The following is an 18,450-nucleotide window of genomic DNA, read 5'->3' on the forward strand; positions in this document are numbered from 1 at the left end:
GACTCCATGGCGAAATAACAGACTTGGATACACATGAATTCAGTGAATGGGAACTCCGGACCAACTCCACGATAGAACAGCATAAAATTACGCCAGAAACGAACCTATCTCCAGTCTATAGATGCAGAATCCCCTGAACGACCCCCTTCACCTCTTCCAACATATCCGCCTTATCCCGACCAGCGTCCAGCGTAATCACGTCCCCCTCTGACAGCATCGGCTCCTCCAAAATAGCCAATTGCGAGTCCACCATCGACGACTGCATGTAATGATCTTCCATAGCCGACCGATCGACCATGCGCTTCTTCAACTGCTCCCGATCGCGGATCGACAGGAGCAGAAAGGTCACCGCGACCGGAAAATCCAGCAAATCTGACAACCGTCGCAGTTCATCCCGGTAGACCGTGCGCAGCGCAGAGCATGTTACAGCTACTCCCAGCATGGTCGAATGCTGTAGTCGATCCATCACGGCCCCCCGGATATGTGCCAGCCAGTCCCATCGATCGCGATCCTCCAGCGGGGTCCCGTTGGCCATTTTCTCTCGAGCGGCCGGGGAGTGTAGGTCGTCGCCCTCGATTACGGAGAGGTTGAACTGCTCAGCTAGGGCGTGGGCCGCGGTGCTTTTGCCGCTGCCACATGGTCCCGTTAGGATGATGACTTCGCGGGCTGGTTGCAAGGTGGTCTTCGCGTTCGGTGATGTGGTCCAGCAGTGAGTACGGAAGTATCTAATGAATCGGGTGACAAGATCCGGGGTGAGTCCACCTGCCTCGCGTAGTGCAGGCGCAGCGGCAACGGCTAGCTTGGTGTCATACAGCAGCGCACGGTTGGGTCGATCGTGGTCATATTTGCTCGCGAAGAATTCGAGGAGCTTAATAGGGGGGTTGGCGTCGGGGTCCTGGTTTGAGTCGCGAAGCCGCTGCAGCCATCCTCGCGGAGGCAGTTCCTCGAATTCCAGCCCGGCTTGCCGTAGCAGAGGTAGCAGGTCTCGCGTCCAGTGGTTGAGGGTTGGGTTGGTTACATTCACCACGTCACCGGCAACCGGAGCCAGGGTCAACTCGATGACACTGGTGGCGATCACGTCCACGGGGGTCCAGGAGAGAATATCATCGAGCTGTGGCAGCGCGTGGATGGTTTCCGCCGTCTGGAAGATCATGGGAATAGCCTCGGTTGTGTTCCAGATTCCGCGGATGGTGTCGGCGATGATTTGGCCCACGCGCAACACTCGAGCCGTCATTCCGGTCTGTTGTGCGGCCCGGTTCACAATGTGCTCCGTGACCAGCTTCGACTGCGCGTATCCCATTCCCTGTGCGCAGGAAAGGGTGTCAGGTAGGGCCTCCGGCACCCACTGGCCTGGGGTGCGAGCGACCGTGCTCACCGATGAGCAAAAGGCAAACCGTGCCGGACGGGGGCCGCGGGCATCCAGGCAGAGGTCCAGCAAGTGACGAGTGCCCGCAATGCAGCTGGCCTCGAAGCTCTCCAACGACCAGTTGAAGTTGACCGACCACGCGCAGTGCATGACCGCTGTCACGGCGTGCACGAGATGGTCGTAGATTACTTCATCGAGGCCTAGCCGGATTGGATTGGAGAGATCAGCGGGCAATGCCACGATTTTACGCTCCGCCGCCGGAGTCATACTGTACGACAGCTTGCGCGTACGGAGTGATTGGTGGACGCGACGGAAGGCTGTCTCGCGGGAATTGGCACGAACGAGACAGTAGATGGTTTTAACGTGTTCCAGCTGAGCTAACTGAGCGACAACATGGGCGCCCAAGGAACCAGTAGCGCCGGTAACGACAATGTGTTCACCCTCTCTGTCACGAGGGACCGAAGCGTGGATCTTGAAGTTGCTGCTGTATTTCTCAATCAACCCGGCCATGCGGTCCTCGACGGGGATTTGCTCTGCCGGTCCTTGTCCTAAGCGCAGACGAGTCAACTCGTCCGCCATGGCCTGCAGGGACGGGTGCTCGAAGACAAAATTCTGAGACAGTTTGTTGCCTCCGATGTCCAGTGTCCGGAGAATGGTAGTCCGCAACCGGATCGACTGCAAGCTGTCCACGCCCAGGCTAAAGACATCGGTTGTGCCTTCCAAAGTTGACGGATCGATAGCTGGGGCTACCGCAAGGAGTTGCTGTCGGAGGAAGGCTACGAGCTCGCCGCCTTCAAGAAGCTGGTCTCCACTAGCATCTTCCGCGTCGTATATCTGATCAATCTTCTCCTGATAGTCTCGGTAGAAGGCCGACCGAATGACCGTTCCCTTGTCTGTCTTTCTGTACACCGCGTCTGGTGGCAGCACATGGATCATGTCTCGGGAGATGTAGGCGTACGCCGGCAGTTCAGCATTGCAGCGTTCAATAGAGGGGAAGACCGTCTCGATTAGTTCATCTTCGGTCTTGCAGTGACTATTGACTGACGGAATCAGGAACAATCCCAGCCTCGGCTTATTGGCCCCAAAGGCGATAGCCTCGGCCACGTTGGGATCATTCCGCGCCACGCCCTCGATGATCAGCGGGTTCGCCTTCTCGCCATTCTCCAACACAAGGGTATCATCCAACCGGGCATAGTAGCGCCACGCGTTGGCCTTGGTGGGGTGCTTCTCGAAGAGATCTTTGGTCGCGTACGAGTTGTCAGGTCGGTTGCTGGCGACTTTGGAGGGCCAGCCTTCTAAGACGCACAGCTCGTAGATACCGGGCATCTGCTCTTCCCAGCGCAGATACGGTAAAAGGGACGGGCCAGGACGCACGTAATCCCAGTCTAGATCGTCGCGCTCGCGGAAGGAGGTCATCAGTTGGCCGGTCTCTGTGGTTCCATAGTGGGAGACGAGGCGGACCCCGTTCTGCACCAGCTTGTCTCCAATGGGCTTGGGACAGGCCGAGCCCCCAAACATGACGAGTTCCAAACGTGCCATCATCTGCAGCCCCTCAGCTGATTCAGACAGTAGCTTGAGCGCATACGGCACTGCGTAGAGAATCTCAATCTCGGGATGTTCCTCCAAAGTGGACAGCAGGTTGGGGGCCGTCAGCGGCAAGTTGGCGTTGTACATGTAGATCAACTTCTCCGAATGCACAGCCCGGAAGAGGCAGCTGATGCCGTGCGCGTGGAACAGGGGCAGGGTGATGAACCCGCGGAGGCCAAAGTTGTTGGCGTAGTTCCTGAGCGCTCCGGAGTGAGTTTGGTAAATGGGCTTTGGATGACCTGTCGAGCCGCTGGAGTGAATAATCCAGCAGACATGCTTGGCCTCGATGGCGCCATCCAGATGAGCCGAGGGCAAGGAGAGGGTTGCTGTCGAGGGTGAGTCGTAGTCCTCGCGCGCCAGCAATGGCTGCTGAATGATGCCCGTCCGCTCAGCCACCTTCTCCCCCATGGTCTGAAAGCTGGAGTATGTAATCAGGAAGGTCGCCTTGGTGTTTTCGATGAGGCTGACATAGGCATCCTCTGCAATGCGCGTGGAGAGGAGAAGGACGGTGTGACCGAGCCGGGAGACGGCCAGCAGGGTGATCAGATACTCGAAGTCCGAGGGGGCCAGCAGTCCCACCACTTGCACTGGGTCCTCGGATGACTGCCGCTGCGGGATGGATTTCGCATAGTGAACTGAAGCTGCTTCGACGAATGTGTTCAACTAGTGAATCGTTTGTCAGTCATAGACTGACCGGGCGCTGTGTGCGTGAAGATGTACTCACTTGAAGAGGGGTATAGTAGGTGTAGTCTGTCCCTGATGACGGGTAGGCGACAATGGGGTCATCGCCATGGTGTCCTTTGGCTCGCGATTGCAGCAGATGATTAATAGTGTGAAAGGTCTCTTCTAGAACTTCAACTTCAGGCTCCGTCACCGAAGTTGCCGGCGATGCCACACTCGGCGCAGTGGAAGTAGAACTAGAACTAGAAGAAGGAGCAGGAACTGGTGAGAGAACAATGGACGCCATCTCGTAAGGTGAAGGTGACGTTGACGTGAAAGAGATGAGCAGGAGAAGAACACTGAAGATCGGGGTGAAGCTGAGGTTTATGACAGGCCTCGTTTGCACGTGCCCTCCCCCAACGCGGCCATCCCCTACAATTCCGGCTCTTCCTGCGTCACTTCCATTTCGGCTCCCTTTCTCCGAGCTGACCTGCAGGAAGAGGAATTGGAAGTCGTGGATATCCTCGGCCGACGTTTCCGCCTGGTATCCCCTCCTTTTTCCGCTACTCTTCCCCACAGGCGGAAAAGGCTCTTGTGCGGGGAAACTGGAGAAATGCGATTCCTGAACTCGGAATCATGGCTGCATGACTGTTAGATCGGATTTACAGCAGAGATATAGGGAATTCCGGGCCTTGCTGGCTGGCGTGATCCGCATGCACTGGCCAGAGTAATGCATTCATGCCCCGATGATTATACAACTCAACGCTCTACGATGGGTGTCTACATGGACGCAAGTCCCAATGCACATCAATGCTTTTATTGCTGTCTACCCGTAATTGTTGAAGAGTCGAGCTCCGGATCATAATGTACAAACGACACCAGCCGGGACAGCACAGCAAATTCCAGCTTTAACTTGACCGTATAGAAAAAGGTCTTCAGCACCGTTTGCAGAATAAACAAATTCATATATTCCAACGCCAGCAGGGAGATATCCATCAAAATAATTGCTGTATTGATCACCAGTAGCTGCTCCATGATGATCGTGCGCCTCTTACTCCTGTGCGGGTACATATACAGTAGCCGGAAGGTCTGCACGATGAAGATCGTGGAGATGATGATCTCCTGCACGAAGAAGCCCGTGAGTTGCACCTTGGCCCAGATGTTGTAGAGGAAGGCAAATACAAAGCTGCCGTAGACGGCGCCGTAGGAGAGGACGATTTGCGGGATTTGGAGGATGATGGCATCGACGAGGATCATGTATCGCACAAAGCGGAGTACCTTTCGGTTGGATGTGAGGAGATGGAGTCGCGAGTATAACACCACCGACTGTCCGGTGACCATGATCGCCCACCCCGTCGTGGAGAGGGTGACTGGGATCCAGATGGGCGCCAGCATGAAGTACTTCAGCAGCAGTCCTAGGGCTTGGGGGATGATGCCGAACGCGGTCGAGACGAGGAGGCTCCAGAAGTAGAGGCCCCGATAGACATGAAAGGTGAGAAAGACCAGGATGACGAGCTCAATCGCGCTGTACAGCGCGCAGCCCAGGAAGCAGGCCAGAGCCGCCTGGATCACCAGGCTGTCGCCGGTATAACCCCCGGCGATGCCCTCGACGGGGGCCGAGTAATTGGCCATGTCGCTGCGGTGGTCTCGACTCCCCGGGCAGTGCAACCGGTATTTAGGCGCATTCTGTCGCAATTTTTCTACCCCTGGAAGGTATCCCCATGTGCTGATCGACAAGGCACGAAATCGAGGGGCTCGTCAGCCGCTGCTCGGCTACCTTGACCTCCTCTGACTGGCGATCCATGGATCGACCAGCCCGACCCCCGGACGATCGGCCCTCGCCACCAACCAGCATCGCCATCGCAGGGGGCAAAAGCCGGGGTTGAGGCAATGCGAATGGACCCCCCCAGATCTCCATTTGACGCCGACCATTGACTGGCGTTCGACGCTTAAAGTTCTGACGCTGTCCGTCGCCTGATTCTGCCCGGTTTTTAAACTCTCGTGGAAACAGTCTATTCGTTCTAAATACAATGACGATCATCTAAACGGTGAACTTAACCTTGTTGGTCGGGCCCGCGTCCAGTGCTGTCTGGCGCACGGCCTCTTCCCCGACTTCCTCGAAGATGTCATATCCCCAGTGCCCCGGGAAGTTGAACCGCTTGTGGCGCTCCAAGGAATTCAATTGGGCAAACGCCGCCTCCGGTAACTGACGGACCTGCAGGTTGGCTGCGATCCGCGATGGGGTGACACTCTTTGATAGGACGACGGTCCCGCGTTGAACTCCCCAGCTGGCCAACAGAGGACCTGGATCCAGGCTGAGCTCGTTCGCCACACGGTGCACAAGAGGGTCATCGACCGTCCGGGGCTCGCCAGTCTGATTGTTGCCCAAGGGGGAGTAGGCCTCGACGAGGATGCCTTGACTCTGGCAGAAGCGCAGGAGGTCCGGTTGTTACAGGTAGGGGTGGGCCTCGATCTGGTTCACGGCGGGAACGACCGAGACTTGGCCTAGCAGCTCCTCCAGGCGCCGGATATTGAAGTTGGACACACCAATGGCACGCACCTTGCCGGTCGCCAACAGCTTCTCCATGGCTTGGTAGGTGGTAATGTAGTCGATATCGGCCAAGTCGAATACCCCGTCGTCCCTGAGAGGGAACCACTTGTCTCCGCCTCTAAACGCACTGCACAGTGTTTAGCCTGAGCTCCGTATGTACGGTATTTATCAAGGGCAGGTGCTGGGAGGGTCTCACCAAGGCCAATGCATGAGATATAGATCCAAGTACTCCACACCCAAGTCTTTCAGGGTCTTGTCCAGCGCCGGCTCCACGTCCTCCGGGGCATGCTTAGTGTTCCACAGCTTGCCGGTGATGAAGATGGCGTCCCGGGGTACGCCGGACTTGCGAATTCCATTGCCGACCTCGGTCTCATTGCGATATATGGCGGCGCAGTCGATATGGCGATATCCCTCCTTGAGGGCCACCTCGACGGCATTCTCGACCTCGAAGGGTTTTGCTTGCCAGGTTCCGAATCCCACGGCGGGGATTTTGGCGCCGGTATTGAGGGTGAAATGCGACGGAAGAGACATGGTCAGATGCACCCGCGGCAGCAGCAATAATACAAACAAAGAATGAGTAGACAATCGAATTGGTCACTGCGTCGGGCTGGGGATGATAGTTATAATGGTGAAAGTGCAAGCAGGTGGGTCGGAAATCCGCCCAAGGCCGGCGGAAAACGTCGGAAAAGCATAGCTGCGCATGAGCCGAGAAACGGACTCGTTCTTACCCCGCCAGACATGCCCCTCAACTTTCTGATACCCAGACAGTTACGAGCACACCCCAGCAATATGTCCTTCGAGAAACCCTCCTTCGACGACCTGCCGCTCGACAAGACGGGCCCGCCAGGCAATGCCTGGGGACTGTTCGGCCCCAATGACCAGTGCGGCATGCTGAATCTCCTTACACCCGAGCGGACGAGTGCAGCGGCGCGAGAGATCATTGACGGAGTGCGCATTTCCACCGACTGGGCCTTGGACCGCATCTCCACGCCAGCGTTTGATCGTGCCCCGTTCGCCCAGACTATCCACAATAAAGCCCCGAGGTCGGTCAACGACGATGTCTTGCAGTTCAACACGCAGACCAGCACGCAGTGGGATGGCCTGCGACATTATGGCTACCAGAAAGAGCGATTGTACTTCAACGGTCGCACCCTGGAGGACCTGCTGACCACCAAGGTCAACGGCATCCACGGTATGCCCGACAGACTAACCCTTCCATGCATGAAGGCCATTCTAACAGTCTGTAGCGTGGGTTGAAAAGGGTGGCATCATCGGGCGCGGAGTCCTGCTGGATTATGTCGCCTGGGCTGAGGCCAACAACGTTCCGCTCAAGCCATTCACGCCGCAGTCGATCACGGTCGCTGTCCTGGACGAAATTGCGAAAGCCCAGGGGACGGAGTTGAAAACCGGGGATATTCTTTTCCTCCGATCCGGGTGGGGACGGGGATATGCACAGCTGTCCCAAGAGGAGATCACCGACCTCGCCAATACCCCATCACCGCCAGCAATCGGATTGGAGTCCTCGGAGGCAACGCTCCGATGGCTCTGGGATAAGGGATTTGCTGCTGCCGCCGGCGACATGCCCAGCCTCGAAGCGTGGCCGTGCCAGGACCCTAATTACTTTCTCCACGAATGGTTGCTGGCTGGCTGGGGCCTTCCCATCGGCGAGATGTTCGATCTGGAGCAGCTGAGCGAGGAGTGCCAGAAGAGGAAGCGCTGGTCGTTCTTCTTCAGCAGCGTTCCGTTGAAGGTTAGCCACGATTCATCCTGCAGAAGGAAAAGTTCAGATGCTGACGTCTTCTTTTTTTTATCAGGTACCCGGAGGCGTAGCAAGTCCTCCAAACGGGGTGGCCATTCTGTAGCGCCGTGCTGTATCGAAGGATAGCGAGTCAGACAAGGTTCTTGCCAATGATGCGAGGAGAATGCATCTTGGAACGATATAGCTGCGCCTCCATCTCCTTGGCCATACTAGACATGATATAGAGGATATGGCCCAATCAGACGAGGAAAGAAATTCTGCCAGGAAGGGCTGCTGGCAGGTAGCTATCGATATGACAAAGTAAATTCTAGCTCGTGCAATGATAACTTTGCTCTTCATCACAAACTTTAATGGGCGGAAATGCGACGGAAACGGCGGGAAAGCATTCAGCCCAAAGTAAATTCCTCTTGCTGGGTAGGAAGATGAAATACCTTCTTCAATGTATGTCAAGCGCTTCGGATTGCTGGGATCCTTAGCTCTAGCCAAGAAAGAAAAAGTAAGGGTGAGGGGATAAGGAATGGAAAATACAATCACCATATCTAACAGGCTGTAGATGAAGGATGATGGACAATTGATAGGCGTAGCCCCTGCGCGTGCCGACAAAGTCCCGAGGATATGTTGATTAGATTGAGAGCCCGCATTGCCTGATGTCAACCCCAGATCCAGGAATCCGATGCATTCCCGCCCGTGGGGTCCCCGCACTGACAATGGCGGGCGGCATCGCCTCTGGGGTACAGTTGCCGAGCAAGCGCCGAGCAAGCGATATAAAGCCAGGCTGCGGGAGTGCGAGACGGAAGCTCTCCGTTTCCCTCGTTTGACCAAGGACCTCCTCTATGTGTCCCTCTAGTTTCTTTTCTTGTGGCTCTATTAATTCGATTTTTTAATTATTCCGTGGTTGTCTTGTGATTGCATCTTGTTCCATACTTTATTGCTATTGGCAAGAACGGTCAGAAATCACCAATATGGCGGGCATCGACTCCAAGGCATCCTCCCTGCATGTAGAGTCCGCTGCAAAGCCTTTGGATAGGGTTGATGAGTCTTTCGAAGGCTTGTCTAATGAAGAAGAGCGAGCCCTGGAGAAGCGCCGTAGGACTAAACCTCCCTCGATGCTACTAGTGACAGCCCCATGCTGACCACAAGCAGTGGTGCGCAAAATCGATCTGCATCTGATTTCCTCGTTATTCCTACTGTTCATCTTCAACATCCTGGACCGTTCCAACATCGCCAATGCCCGCCTGGGAGGACTTCAGGAGGACCTGGGTCTTTCAGACACCCAGTACCAGACTGCGGTAGCCATCATGGTGTGTCTCAGTTGACATAGGTTATGAACCCGAGCTCTAACCATGTATTCCGTGCAGTTTGTCGGCTATCTGCTGGGCCAAGTCCCTAGTAATATTCTATTGACAAGGCTGAAACCCTCCCGTTATCTCCCAACCGCCATCTTTGTCTGGGGAGGGATATCCATCTGCATGGCCGCAACCAAGAATTTCGCAGGCATCATGTGCGTACGTGTGTTTCTCGGATTCGCCGAGTCGCCGTTCTTTTCCGGTGCTCTGTACGTGTCCTGTCCAAAGAGCCGTCCTTTGAATGGGGCTCTTACTCACGTTACAACAGACTCCTGATCAGCTCCTGGTACAAACCGTCCGAGATTGCCGTCCGAGTGGCTATTGTATATTGCGGAAACACCATTGCCAACGGATTCGGCAGCATGTTTGCCGCTGGGGTCATGAGCGGGTTGAACGGCAAGGGGGGGCTGGAGGGCTGGAGGTTTGTTCTCTTGCTCAACCTATCTCACCGCAAAGGCCTAATTGCCATGTGTATAGATGGCTCTTCATCATCGAAGGGGCGGGCACCATGGTAGCCGGCATTCTCGCCGTGGCACTTCTGCCCGATTTCCCTCGCTCCGGCCAGCGGAAGTGGCTATCCGAACAGGAGCAGCGCTTTGCGGAGTGGCGTCTGGCCCGCGCGGCAAATGACGAAGTTGATGAGAACGGATCAGTCCGAGACGGACTCAGGGACGCGCTGTTGGATCCCAAGGCTTGGTTGCTCATCTTGATCCAAATCTGTCAGCTCTCATCCCAGAGCTGGACGTACTTTTTCCCGGTGAGTCCATAATCTCTCATTGTGCGCTATCGTCCTGCCATCTCTAACTTGTCGCAGACCATCGTCCAGACACTGGGCTTTAGCAATATCATTACGCTGCTGATTACCGCGCCCGTCTATGTCTTCGGGTTCATCTCTGCCCTTGGGAACTCCCTCATAGCGAACCGGACCAGCCAGCGCGCGGTCCTAATTGCCTGGCCCCTCTGCGTAGACATTGTGGGAAACGTCATGGTCATTTCATCGCGCGCCACAGCGGTCAGATACGTTGGCATGTTCTTGATGTGTGCGGGCTCGTACTCCGCATTCAACGTCGTCCAGGCCTGGATTGCTAGTACGATTCCCCGTACGCGAACCAAGCGAGCTATTGTGTACGCGTTGGTGAATCTTTTCGGTAACTCGGCCAATATCTACGGCTCCTATTTCTTTCCCACGTCGGATTCACCCCAATACCGCCCAGGGGGGATTACACTGTCTGCATTTGCGGCCGCCGGAATCGTGTTGACGGGGCTGTTGGCATTGTATCTCCATCTGCTGAATGTGAAGGCACGGAGGGCTGAGGAGGAGGACGGACAAACACGATATATGTATGTCTGGTAGTTGCCTGTCGAGCATGAGATACACGTCAAGATATAATCAACCGCAGCATAAGCCATGGGGATCATCGTAATCGTAGGGTTTCACGTCTCATCCCCGACCAATACCGCAAATATACGTAGTCTTTGTCCAGTACTGTAATACATCCGAAGAAACATGATTTCCACGGTGTAGTTGTAGAAGGCTTACTTCGCTGGGATCTCTTTTGTGCGTTCCACGTCTCAAGACATCTATTATCCTGGATATGCTGAAAACAGTTAGCAACCATTGTATGTCCTTACAATGGCGTAGAAACACTTACTGATAGGCAAGCTATCTAGCTGTGGCCAGAAGTCTGGTATCAGGTCTTCGCCAATGACGAAATTATCCAGAAGAGACTGGGTCCGTGGATCGAGTAGGGTTGGGTCGACAGAAGCATCCAAGCCTGTGAGCATAGTTGGCAGTACATTGGAATCCGATGCATAGTCCCCGATTGCTACCCCTCCCCCATGCTGGTCACGACCACTGACCTCGAGCACTTGTGCAACCCCCCGATGTGTTGGTTCGGAGGGCATATGGTGTGAATCGATCGCATCCACAACCGGGTTTAGCGTTGGGAACCCTAGCCTAGCCAGTTCGCTTCGGAGACCCTGCAGAACGACATTGTATTTCCAAGAAGGTGCATTTCGAGCCGTCGCATCAGCAAGGTGGCTCAGAGCCGCTTCGGACTTTCTGTACAACGAATATTCACTCAAATCTAGATCTGAAACGCCATCAGGGTTCGAGACAATGTCTGGACTCACAGAGGGCAGACGGCCCCGCCTGACCTGGATCAGATAGAGGTAAATAACCGATAGAGCATTGAATGCAATGTACTGAGAATACCAGAAGGCCGGGAACAATTCGTCGTCGCGCACAAATCCCAGAATAATCTCGATCGCGTCTTGTGCCGCAGTGAGACAAAGAAGGAGATGATGTTGGTAGCTGGCTTGGTGTTCAGGCCACATATGCCCGTAGTCTCGCAGCAACAGGGGGCGGGTGATGAACATCAGGGCATGATGCCGCGCCAGCTGCAGAACAGTAAGCTGGCGCCGAAACACAGGCACCAAGCTGCTGGGCTGAATGACTCCCGATAGGAACGGGGGCAGTTCTGCCTGCCAGTCCGCGACCCTCTCGCATAGAGTCCTGATAGTCTCGATCTGCTCTCGGCTGGATAGCCCGGTAAGGACGTAGGCTTCTTTGGCCGCTTGGGTGAGAATCTGGGCCAACACGGCATGGAAAACCGGGGCATCCATCACGCAGTCACGCTTCGAAAGTCGTCTCTCCTGTCTTGTCAGATCGTCGTCATTGATGCGTGTCGGGAGGACTTCGGTCAAATCTTCATCTTTCCAAAGTCGCGGGCGACCCAGAATGACGCTCATATATTTGTCCAGGGTATAAGAGCACCAGACGAGACGCCGTTGGCACTCCCTCTGCACCAGGTCCTCATCCTTGTCATGGTTTATTCTCGCTCGACTGCTGTGTAGACCGAGCGCCATCATCAGCTGGACTGCTGTTCCGAAAGTAAACCAAGCCTTTTGTGCTCGGGAGGAGCTCAGCAGATAGAGCACCATGAGAAACCGGGCTTGGACGGAGGCTAGACTGGGGGCACCCATCTCGAGCGACAGCAGATGGTCGGCCTGCGCATAGTAGAGCTCGCTCCTCTGCCAGCCATCCGCGTCCGCATCTCTCATCCGCCCTTCCTCGTCGACCCGAAACATGCTTGCCGTACTCAAGAGCAGCAGTATGATTGCCTGGGATGCTACACCAAGTTTGTTGCCGACCCCCGCTCTGTCACCCTGGGGTGTTTCGGAGTACAGGCGATGTAGCAGCGTTTGGACTGTGGGCTGATGCAGGACCCGGTAGGTAGGGGCTGCAAACTCGAAATATCGGCGAATCAAGCTCTGAGCCTTTTCCCGGTCAGGCCAGGCAAAACTCGTCAGCTGGACCTCCGGCAGGACACGATCGCCGTACGAAAAAATAGAGACCGTTGAAGGGGCATCGGCCTCCCGCGAAAGGGGAATGGATTTTGAAGGAGTGGTTCGCAGGTCCTGTACGACTTGCCCCAAGAACGAATGGGCAGAGCTAGGGCCCCAGTATTGACCGGGCACGTCCACTGAGCCTCTCTCTTCGGATGCATTGATGAGGCCCGACTGAGGGGTCCTCCTAGCGATCGGCGGACTTGGAGCTCGATCTGAGATGGCGGACCGAGCGATGGTTGGGGATGACTGTAGCTGATTTTTCGGTGTCGGATGGCCCCTCGTCCGAGATGAAGAAGGCGGAGGACTGATTGCGACGCCCCGATTGTAGGCTGTGTCGTAGGTACATGACAGCTGGCGGCGGGCGCAAGGACCGCAAGGGATGGTGCCGGTACAGGCCTTTTTCTTGGCCTTGCAGGCGTCGCAGGCGCGGCTCACCTTGCGGATCTTACGCACGCGAGCGGCAGGAGAGTCCTCCTCACTCCCCGTCATTTAGCTGGCAAACTGGGCCAGAAAGTGCTGCACCGCAGATGCTCATCGCATGGTTTCGGGGTTGGAGATGCCTGGCAATCCGATCCGCCGCTTTTCCGCCTGGGAATTCCGCCAAAAGATCCGTGACGCGCTGACTCAGTGATGACTCAGCAAGAGAATGCGGGGTCCGCGAGCACTGGTATAGCAGCACGGAAGGAAGGAAGAAAGGAGGGGGATGTCGGGTCTATCGAGGCACCTAGATAAAGAGATGCAAGTATACATTAGCATTCTCCTATCAATAACTAGTGGTTGAATGTTACGGAACTTTTTGGCAGCTGTTACTTCTTGTGGTTTATTGTTCACCTCACAGGGTGTTCAAGGAGCAAACTATATATTTCCCGAGCAAGAGCCTGTTTTTGGCCTGGTACTAGTAAGTACTTGCAGTTTGTGAGTCTCGGTCTGGGTCAATGAACTATCTAGCCCAGATACATAAGGCAGACGAGCTATACAAGACTCAAGAAGCCAAAATCAAGGAGCGAGCAGTTGCAACTCAGTTGAGGATGATCCGACGCCGACCGCCAAGTCAAATCTTGTGTGTAGTGCCTGAGGCCCCAGAGCTAATCCCAGTCCGGATTCCCCGCGTCCGTTCCCCAACCTGTCAAACCTGTCAAACAAAACAACCACCACCATCTCCCATCTTCGACTCTCCTCAACTTTCACCCGCTCCTACCCCCTGAAACTGTTGGCGTGGACTGCCCCCTTCGATATGGAGCTCAAGGCTCCCAAGGCCCGTTGGCCCGTCGACCCGTTAACAACTCCGCCTCCGCGCCCTCCCGGACGAGGAAGATGTCCTCGTGGCGCACGCCAAACTGGTCGACCAGATATACACCGGGCTCCGAGGTGAACGTCATCCCCGCTTTAAGGGGCGTCCCGTGGTTACCTTTGTTGAGGTACGGGCTTTCATGGGCTAGGGAGACACATTAGCATCACTCTGACTGGAATTGTCTCCACAGCCCTTCCTTCAATCACCTTTGATACCGATTCCATGACCAACGCGATGGGTAAAGGCAGTACCATACCCAGCATTGGTGATCACCTGTCGGGCGGCAATGTCGACGCTGGCTGCACTGGAGTTGACCTGAAACTGGCCGATGGATCGCGTCTGCGCCTCGAAGACAATATCCCACACCTGCTGGCATCAACGAACCGCCTCCCATTCATCCACGCGGGTGAACTTACCTCCAATTTCTCCTTCAGATGCGCTGGGACCGGCACACCATCAGTCGGTTGATCAAGGAACGGAGGGAAAAATGTCCGACAAATATCCGACGAATAACCGAGAAGATGGGCGCTAGAAGGGATCAGCAGGGCACAACGGGGGACAGCAGCGGACTGACCCGACGTCGATCAGGACAAATGTCTCCGGCTCAAGCACCTTCGAGCCATTGGTGCCACCATGCGGGTTCGCGGCGTTCTCGTCTGGATTCCCGGTCAGCCAGGCTGCGCCCCGCAGCGGTCGGAAACATACCAAACAAGACAATGTCGAAGAAAGGCTCCAAGCCGGCTGAGCGGAGGGTGTTGTCTAACACAGTCGCGATTTCATTTTCCGTCAACCCGGGGTAGAGGCCTGGCGAATCTTAGCCTATACAAACCGCAGATGGCTTGGAGACCTTACATTTGCGCATCTGCCGAACGGCTTCCACGGTCCCGGTATTCACGGCGCGGAGAATACCCACTTCAGCGTCGGACTTAATCTGCCGTACTCTCTCGACCTCTCCCATCAGCCCAACGATCTCAAATCCCACCTGGCCCAGTCCTCGTTGGATAAAGTCACGCATCTCCTCGTCTACCATGATCCGAGGAGTCCGATCCAGAGCCGAGAAGATCACCGAGTTCTTCAACGTGTCGTACGGGCTCCAGTGTTCTTCCCAGGGGATGATCTCGATCGGGTCCACAAACGGCATGTTGAGCAGTCGAGCTCGTTCAGCTTCAAATGAGGGCGACAGGAACGTCGTCTTCGCGGTGACCTGGCCAGACGAGTGGCGGTGTGGTTGCACCACCATCAGGAAAGGGCGCTCCTCGGGCTAGATGATAGTGAGCATGCAAGCGCTGGTGGGCAGGGATAGGAATTCAGACCTCCCACACCTCCCATTCCGGCTGGCTCACGTTCGCATAGTATTTGAACGTATATCCTGGTTCCACCACGAAGGCATCTGCCCCATCGGCAACCAGAGCCCGCGCCAGGCGGTTGCGGCGCTCTTCATATTCCTCGACCGAAATCGGGGCTGCCGTGTCCAGGAAATAGTATCCTGTTTCTCGGAGATTTTCAATGGAACATTTCTCGAATGCCTCGTAGCGGGATACTGAAGACGGTCGATTGATGTGGTTGAAGACCGGCAGTGTCTGGACCAGAGTCAGGGGCCGTCGCCGATTCTTATCTTTAAAGCGCACCTACCACGAAGATAGTGTAGAATCCGAGACAGAGTAAAGCCGCTCCAGTCACGCAGCGCCGGATAGCCCCTCGGTGCTGTTGGTGTTGACGAAGAGGAAGAGGTCTCCCCTCCTCCAACAAGGGCGGATAAGCCTGCTTGTCCAACATGGTGTTGTGGAAGTTGACGAAACCTTCGCCGGCTACGGGAATTGCTTTGTTGGACGTGCCTCTGCAGCTGTCGGGGGGAAGATCCGAGCACCCGCCGATCTTGGGCCTGGCGTCCTTTAAAGAGGGGAACGAGCCAATGCTGCGGTTCGCTCGAGATTCCCCACCTCGCCATGGCTTGCTCTTCGCCAACCAGATGCCAGGACCACGCAACGTTATCACAGATCGGGCTTATCAGCGAATCTCGCGGGTGCTCCGACATTTGTGCCGCGGGTTGGATAAGCCACGCTGGCCTGGGCTTATCAGATATCTGCCCAGCATCTCGGCGGGGAGACAGGCGCGGATCGGCCGACAAGACGGGAGAGATACGCTGCGGCCGACAGAGATAAATACACGCACCTCGTCATGGTGGGGTTCAATTACCTTGGGGCCATTGCTGGGGTGCTACAAAGTAGAATGGCTGTCGAAACCGCTCCCACCGAGGGCGAACGCCGGACCCAGGCGGCTGAAGCAGCTCAGCCTTCCAAACATGCACAGGTGCAGGTATCCCAGGATGTGGTCGACGAGGTGACCGAGGGTACCCATGGCCGAAAGACCTCGAAGCTCTCCGTTTTGCTGATGATCGTGTTTTCCGGCCTTGCCATTGGGTCGGATGGCTTCAACGCGTCCATTATCGGCAATCTCGAGCTGATCATGGAAGTCATCTACCCAAAGTCGCTCACCACGGCCGTGGCGTCCCGCTTGTCCAACGCCTTTATGGTCGGCATGATTATTGGGATGTTGTCGTTCGGGTATGTGTCGGATAAGGTGGGCCGCAAGGCCGGCGCGGTCTTGACCACGGTGATTCTGGTGCTGGGGATTGTTTTGAGCGCTGCTGCGAGCGGGACGGACCACGAGGGAATGTTCTGGATGTTGATTGTTGCGCGAGGCATTGCTGGCGTCGGTGCAGGCGGGTGAGTGCGACTACCAACCCCGTGGATAATCTTGCGGAGACCATGCATTCTGAGACATTGTTTAGGGAGTATCCTGTCGCCGGAGCGGGCGCGGCAGAGGCAACCGATGAGGAGAGAGCTGTGCGGAACAGACGGGGTTTTATCTTTGCGATGATCTCCGACCTATCGGCGTCGCTTGGGTTCGCCTTCGGTGCCCTTGTCCCCCTCCTGCTGCTACTCTGCTTCCACCAGCAAGTCCGTCACTATGAAGCGGTCTGGCGGATCTCCTTGGCCCTTGGGGTGATCCCACCGCTGTCAATCTTCTGGTTTCGCTACCGGATGGCAGTCAGCTCCGCCTATCGCAAGAGTGCGATGCAGAAGCAACCCGTCCCCTACTGGTTGGCACTGAAGCGGTACTGGCGCCCCTTGCTGGGTACCTGTGCTTCTTGGTTCATGTAAGTGGCTCGTCTCTCTGGGAACCGCTGATGGCGATTCTGATGGTCATTAGCTATAATTACATCTCCTACCCCTTTGGGCTCTTTTCGTCGACGATCGTCGACCGCGTGAACCCGACCTCCTCCCTGGCGCTGACCATGGCTTGGGGCACCCTCATCAATTGTTTCTACATCCCGGGAGCGTTCATCGGTGGCTTCCTGTCCGACCGGATCGGGCGGCGGCGAACGATGGCGCTGGGTTATCTCCTTCAGGCCGCCTTAGGGTTTATCCTGGGTGGCGCGCTGGGTCCCATCGAACAGTCGCTACCGTTGTTCATCGTGCTGTACGGCGTGTTCCTCACGCTTGGGGAGGTGGGACCGGGATCGACCATCGTGGTGACGGCCAGTGAAAGTTTTCCGACCGCCATTCGGGGCCACGCTGTGGGATTTGCGGCGGCGTGGAGCAAGGCGGGGGCCGCCATCGGGACGGCGGTCTTCAAGCCGATCCTAGCGAGCTGGGGCGATGATGCGTCTCGAGGCACGCAGGCTGTCTTTCTCATTGGATCCGGGTTCGCTGTCCTTGGGGGGTTGCTGGCATGGTTTGTGTTCCAGGATACGGATCAAGCGTTGGACAATGAGGATCAGGCTTGGAAAGAATATCTGGCTGCCAACGGCTATGCAGATGTACAATGGGGCGTTGCTGATCGCCAGGGCCAGGAGCTGGAATCCAAGGCGATGCAGGGGTAGTCTCGAGGGTTCATTTCCTGCTCGATTGAGAGTCTTTCATCATGATACTCCCATTATTATCACAATGACAGTCTTTCCCATTTGTTTGTTCATCTGATGCCATTGGAAACGATACCACCTTCTTCGGCCCAGTTCTTACGTGCAACGCCGGTTGTGCCTATATCTCATCGATTCATATCGCACGGAGTCCACCGAAACGTGTATCAGGAGCAACCTTGTTGTCGCACATGTGCCAGTCTGGCTCTGATGAAACCGGCATGTGGATTTGCGTGGCAGTCACAAGCATTGCCCTTCTGACATCCTATGTTACCACGAGGGGTGGTACCTAATTTGGTCATGGGATCGAACGACCTCTGGGGGTTCCGTACTTCCTCGCGGTCCAGCTGCTCTCCCCTCGCTTCGATGCCCTCAAATTCCTGGACGTCCAGAGTGAACAAACCGGGCAGGAATGCGAGCGAACGCATCTAGCCTCCGGAGCATTTAGGCTGGGAAGGTGATCAATCACAACGACTTCAATGTCAGGATTCGGAGACATGCCAGAAATAGGAATTGTGGGTAGCTTCTTCGAGACCCGGATGATGTGCTCTCAATCGGACCGTGAACTCGACAGACCTGGCAGAATATCAACCTAGGTTTTCTGGTGATTTTATGTG

At 55.8% G+C, this 18,450-nt stretch overlaps 8 protein-coding genes across 8 annotated transcripts; 3 read left to right on the forward strand and 5 right to left on the reverse strand.

Moving 5' to 3' along the window:
• Window positions 1–115: 115 nt before the first annotated feature.
• On the reverse strand, window positions 116–3,920 carry BO80DRAFT_469031 (NRPS-like enzyme; the record flags this gene model as incomplete). Its single annotated transcript, XM_025722976.1, has 2 exons — window positions 116–3,616; window positions 3,678–3,920. The coding sequence occupies 2 exons, from the start codon at window positions 3,918–3,920 to the stop codon at window positions 116–118; spliced, it is 3,744 nt and encodes a 1,247-aa protein (XP_025570250.1).
• Window positions 3,921–4,429: 509 nt separating this feature from the next.
• Window positions 4,430–5,245, reverse strand: BO80DRAFT_485691 (uncharacterized protein; the record flags this gene model as incomplete). The annotated part of the gene is made up of 1 exon (XM_025723501.1): window positions 4,430–5,245. The coding sequence occupies one exon, from the start codon at window positions 5,243–5,245 to the stop codon at window positions 4,430–4,432; it is 816 nt and encodes a 271-aa protein (XP_025570251.1).
• A 378-nt stretch (window positions 5,246–5,623) lies between these two features.
• Window positions 5,624–6,695, reverse strand: BO80DRAFT_485692 (Aldo/keto reductase; the record flags this gene model as incomplete). Its single annotated transcript, XM_025723502.1, has 3 exons — window positions 5,624–6,033; window positions 6,067–6,291; window positions 6,361–6,695. 3 exons carry the CDS (start codon window positions 6,693–6,695, stop codon window positions 5,655–5,657), a joined length of 939 nt encoding a protein of 312 aa, XP_025570252.1. The 3' UTR covers window positions 5,624–5,654.
• Window positions 6,696–6,953: 258 nt separating this feature from the next.
• Window positions 6,954–8,207, forward strand: BO80DRAFT_418002 (uncharacterized protein; the record flags this gene model as incomplete). The annotated part of the gene is made up of 3 exons (XM_025718244.1): window positions 6,954–7,356; window positions 7,412–7,914; window positions 7,979–8,207. The coding sequence occupies 3 exons, from the start codon at window positions 6,954–6,956 to the stop codon at window positions 8,024–8,026; spliced, it is 954 nt and encodes a 317-aa protein (XP_025570253.1). The 3' UTR covers window positions 8,027–8,207.
• A 678-nt stretch (window positions 8,208–8,885) lies between these two features.
• BO80DRAFT_485712 (MFS general substrate transporter) lies at window positions 8,886–10,867 on the forward strand (the record flags this gene model as incomplete). The annotated part of the gene is made up of 6 exons (XM_025723503.1): window positions 8,886–9,009; window positions 9,067–9,224; window positions 9,282–9,478; window positions 9,538–9,690; window positions 9,747–10,026; window positions 10,084–10,867. The coding sequence occupies 6 exons, from the start codon at window positions 8,886–8,888 to the stop codon at window positions 10,621–10,623; spliced, it is 1,452 nt and encodes a 483-aa protein (XP_025570254.1). The 3' UTR covers window positions 10,624–10,867.
• BO80DRAFT_246588 (uncharacterized protein) lies at window positions 10,739–13,161 on the reverse strand. Its single transcript, XM_025714594.1, has 2 exons — window positions 10,922–13,161; window positions 10,739–10,867 (listed from the first exon to the last, which is right to left on the reverse strand). The coding sequence occupies exons 1-2, from the start codon at window positions 13,107–13,109 to the stop codon at window positions 10,854–10,856; spliced, it is 2,202 nt and encodes a 733-aa protein (XP_025570255.1). The 5' UTR covers window positions 13,110–13,161; the 3' UTR covers window positions 10,739–10,853.
• Window positions 13,162–13,485: 324 nt separating this feature from the next.
• On the reverse strand, window positions 13,486–15,753 carry BO80DRAFT_429532 (Creatinase/aminopeptidase). Its single transcript, XM_025720486.1, has 8 exons — window positions 15,544–15,753; window positions 15,225–15,491; window positions 14,764–15,172; window positions 14,617–14,715; window positions 14,486–14,567; window positions 14,328–14,439; window positions 14,118–14,277; window positions 13,486–14,055 (listed from the first exon to the last, which is right to left on the reverse strand). The coding sequence occupies exons 1-8, from the start codon at window positions 15,685–15,687 to the stop codon at window positions 13,862–13,864; spliced, it is 1,467 nt and encodes a 488-aa protein (XP_025570256.1). The 5' UTR covers window positions 15,688–15,753; the 3' UTR covers window positions 13,486–13,861.
• A 24-nt stretch (window positions 15,754–15,777) lies between these two features.
• BO80DRAFT_429534 (MFS general substrate transporter) lies at window positions 15,778–18,281 on the forward strand. The gene is made up of 3 exons (XM_025720487.1): window positions 15,778–16,637; window positions 16,703–17,071; window positions 17,125–18,281. The coding sequence occupies exons 1-3, from the start codon at window positions 16,141–16,143 to the stop codon at window positions 17,795–17,797; spliced, it is 1,539 nt and encodes a 512-aa protein (XP_025570257.1). The 5' UTR covers window positions 15,778–16,140; the 3' UTR covers window positions 17,798–18,281.
• Window positions 18,282–18,450: the final 169 nt, after the last annotated feature.

This window comes from Aspergillus ibericus, assembly GCF_003184845.1.
Source record: "Aspergillus ibericus CBS 121593 unplaced genomic scaffold BO80scaffold_65, whole genome shotgun sequence".
Taxonomy (NCBI): Eukaryota; Fungi; Ascomycota; class Eurotiomycetes; order Eurotiales; family Aspergillaceae; genus Aspergillus; species Aspergillus ibericus.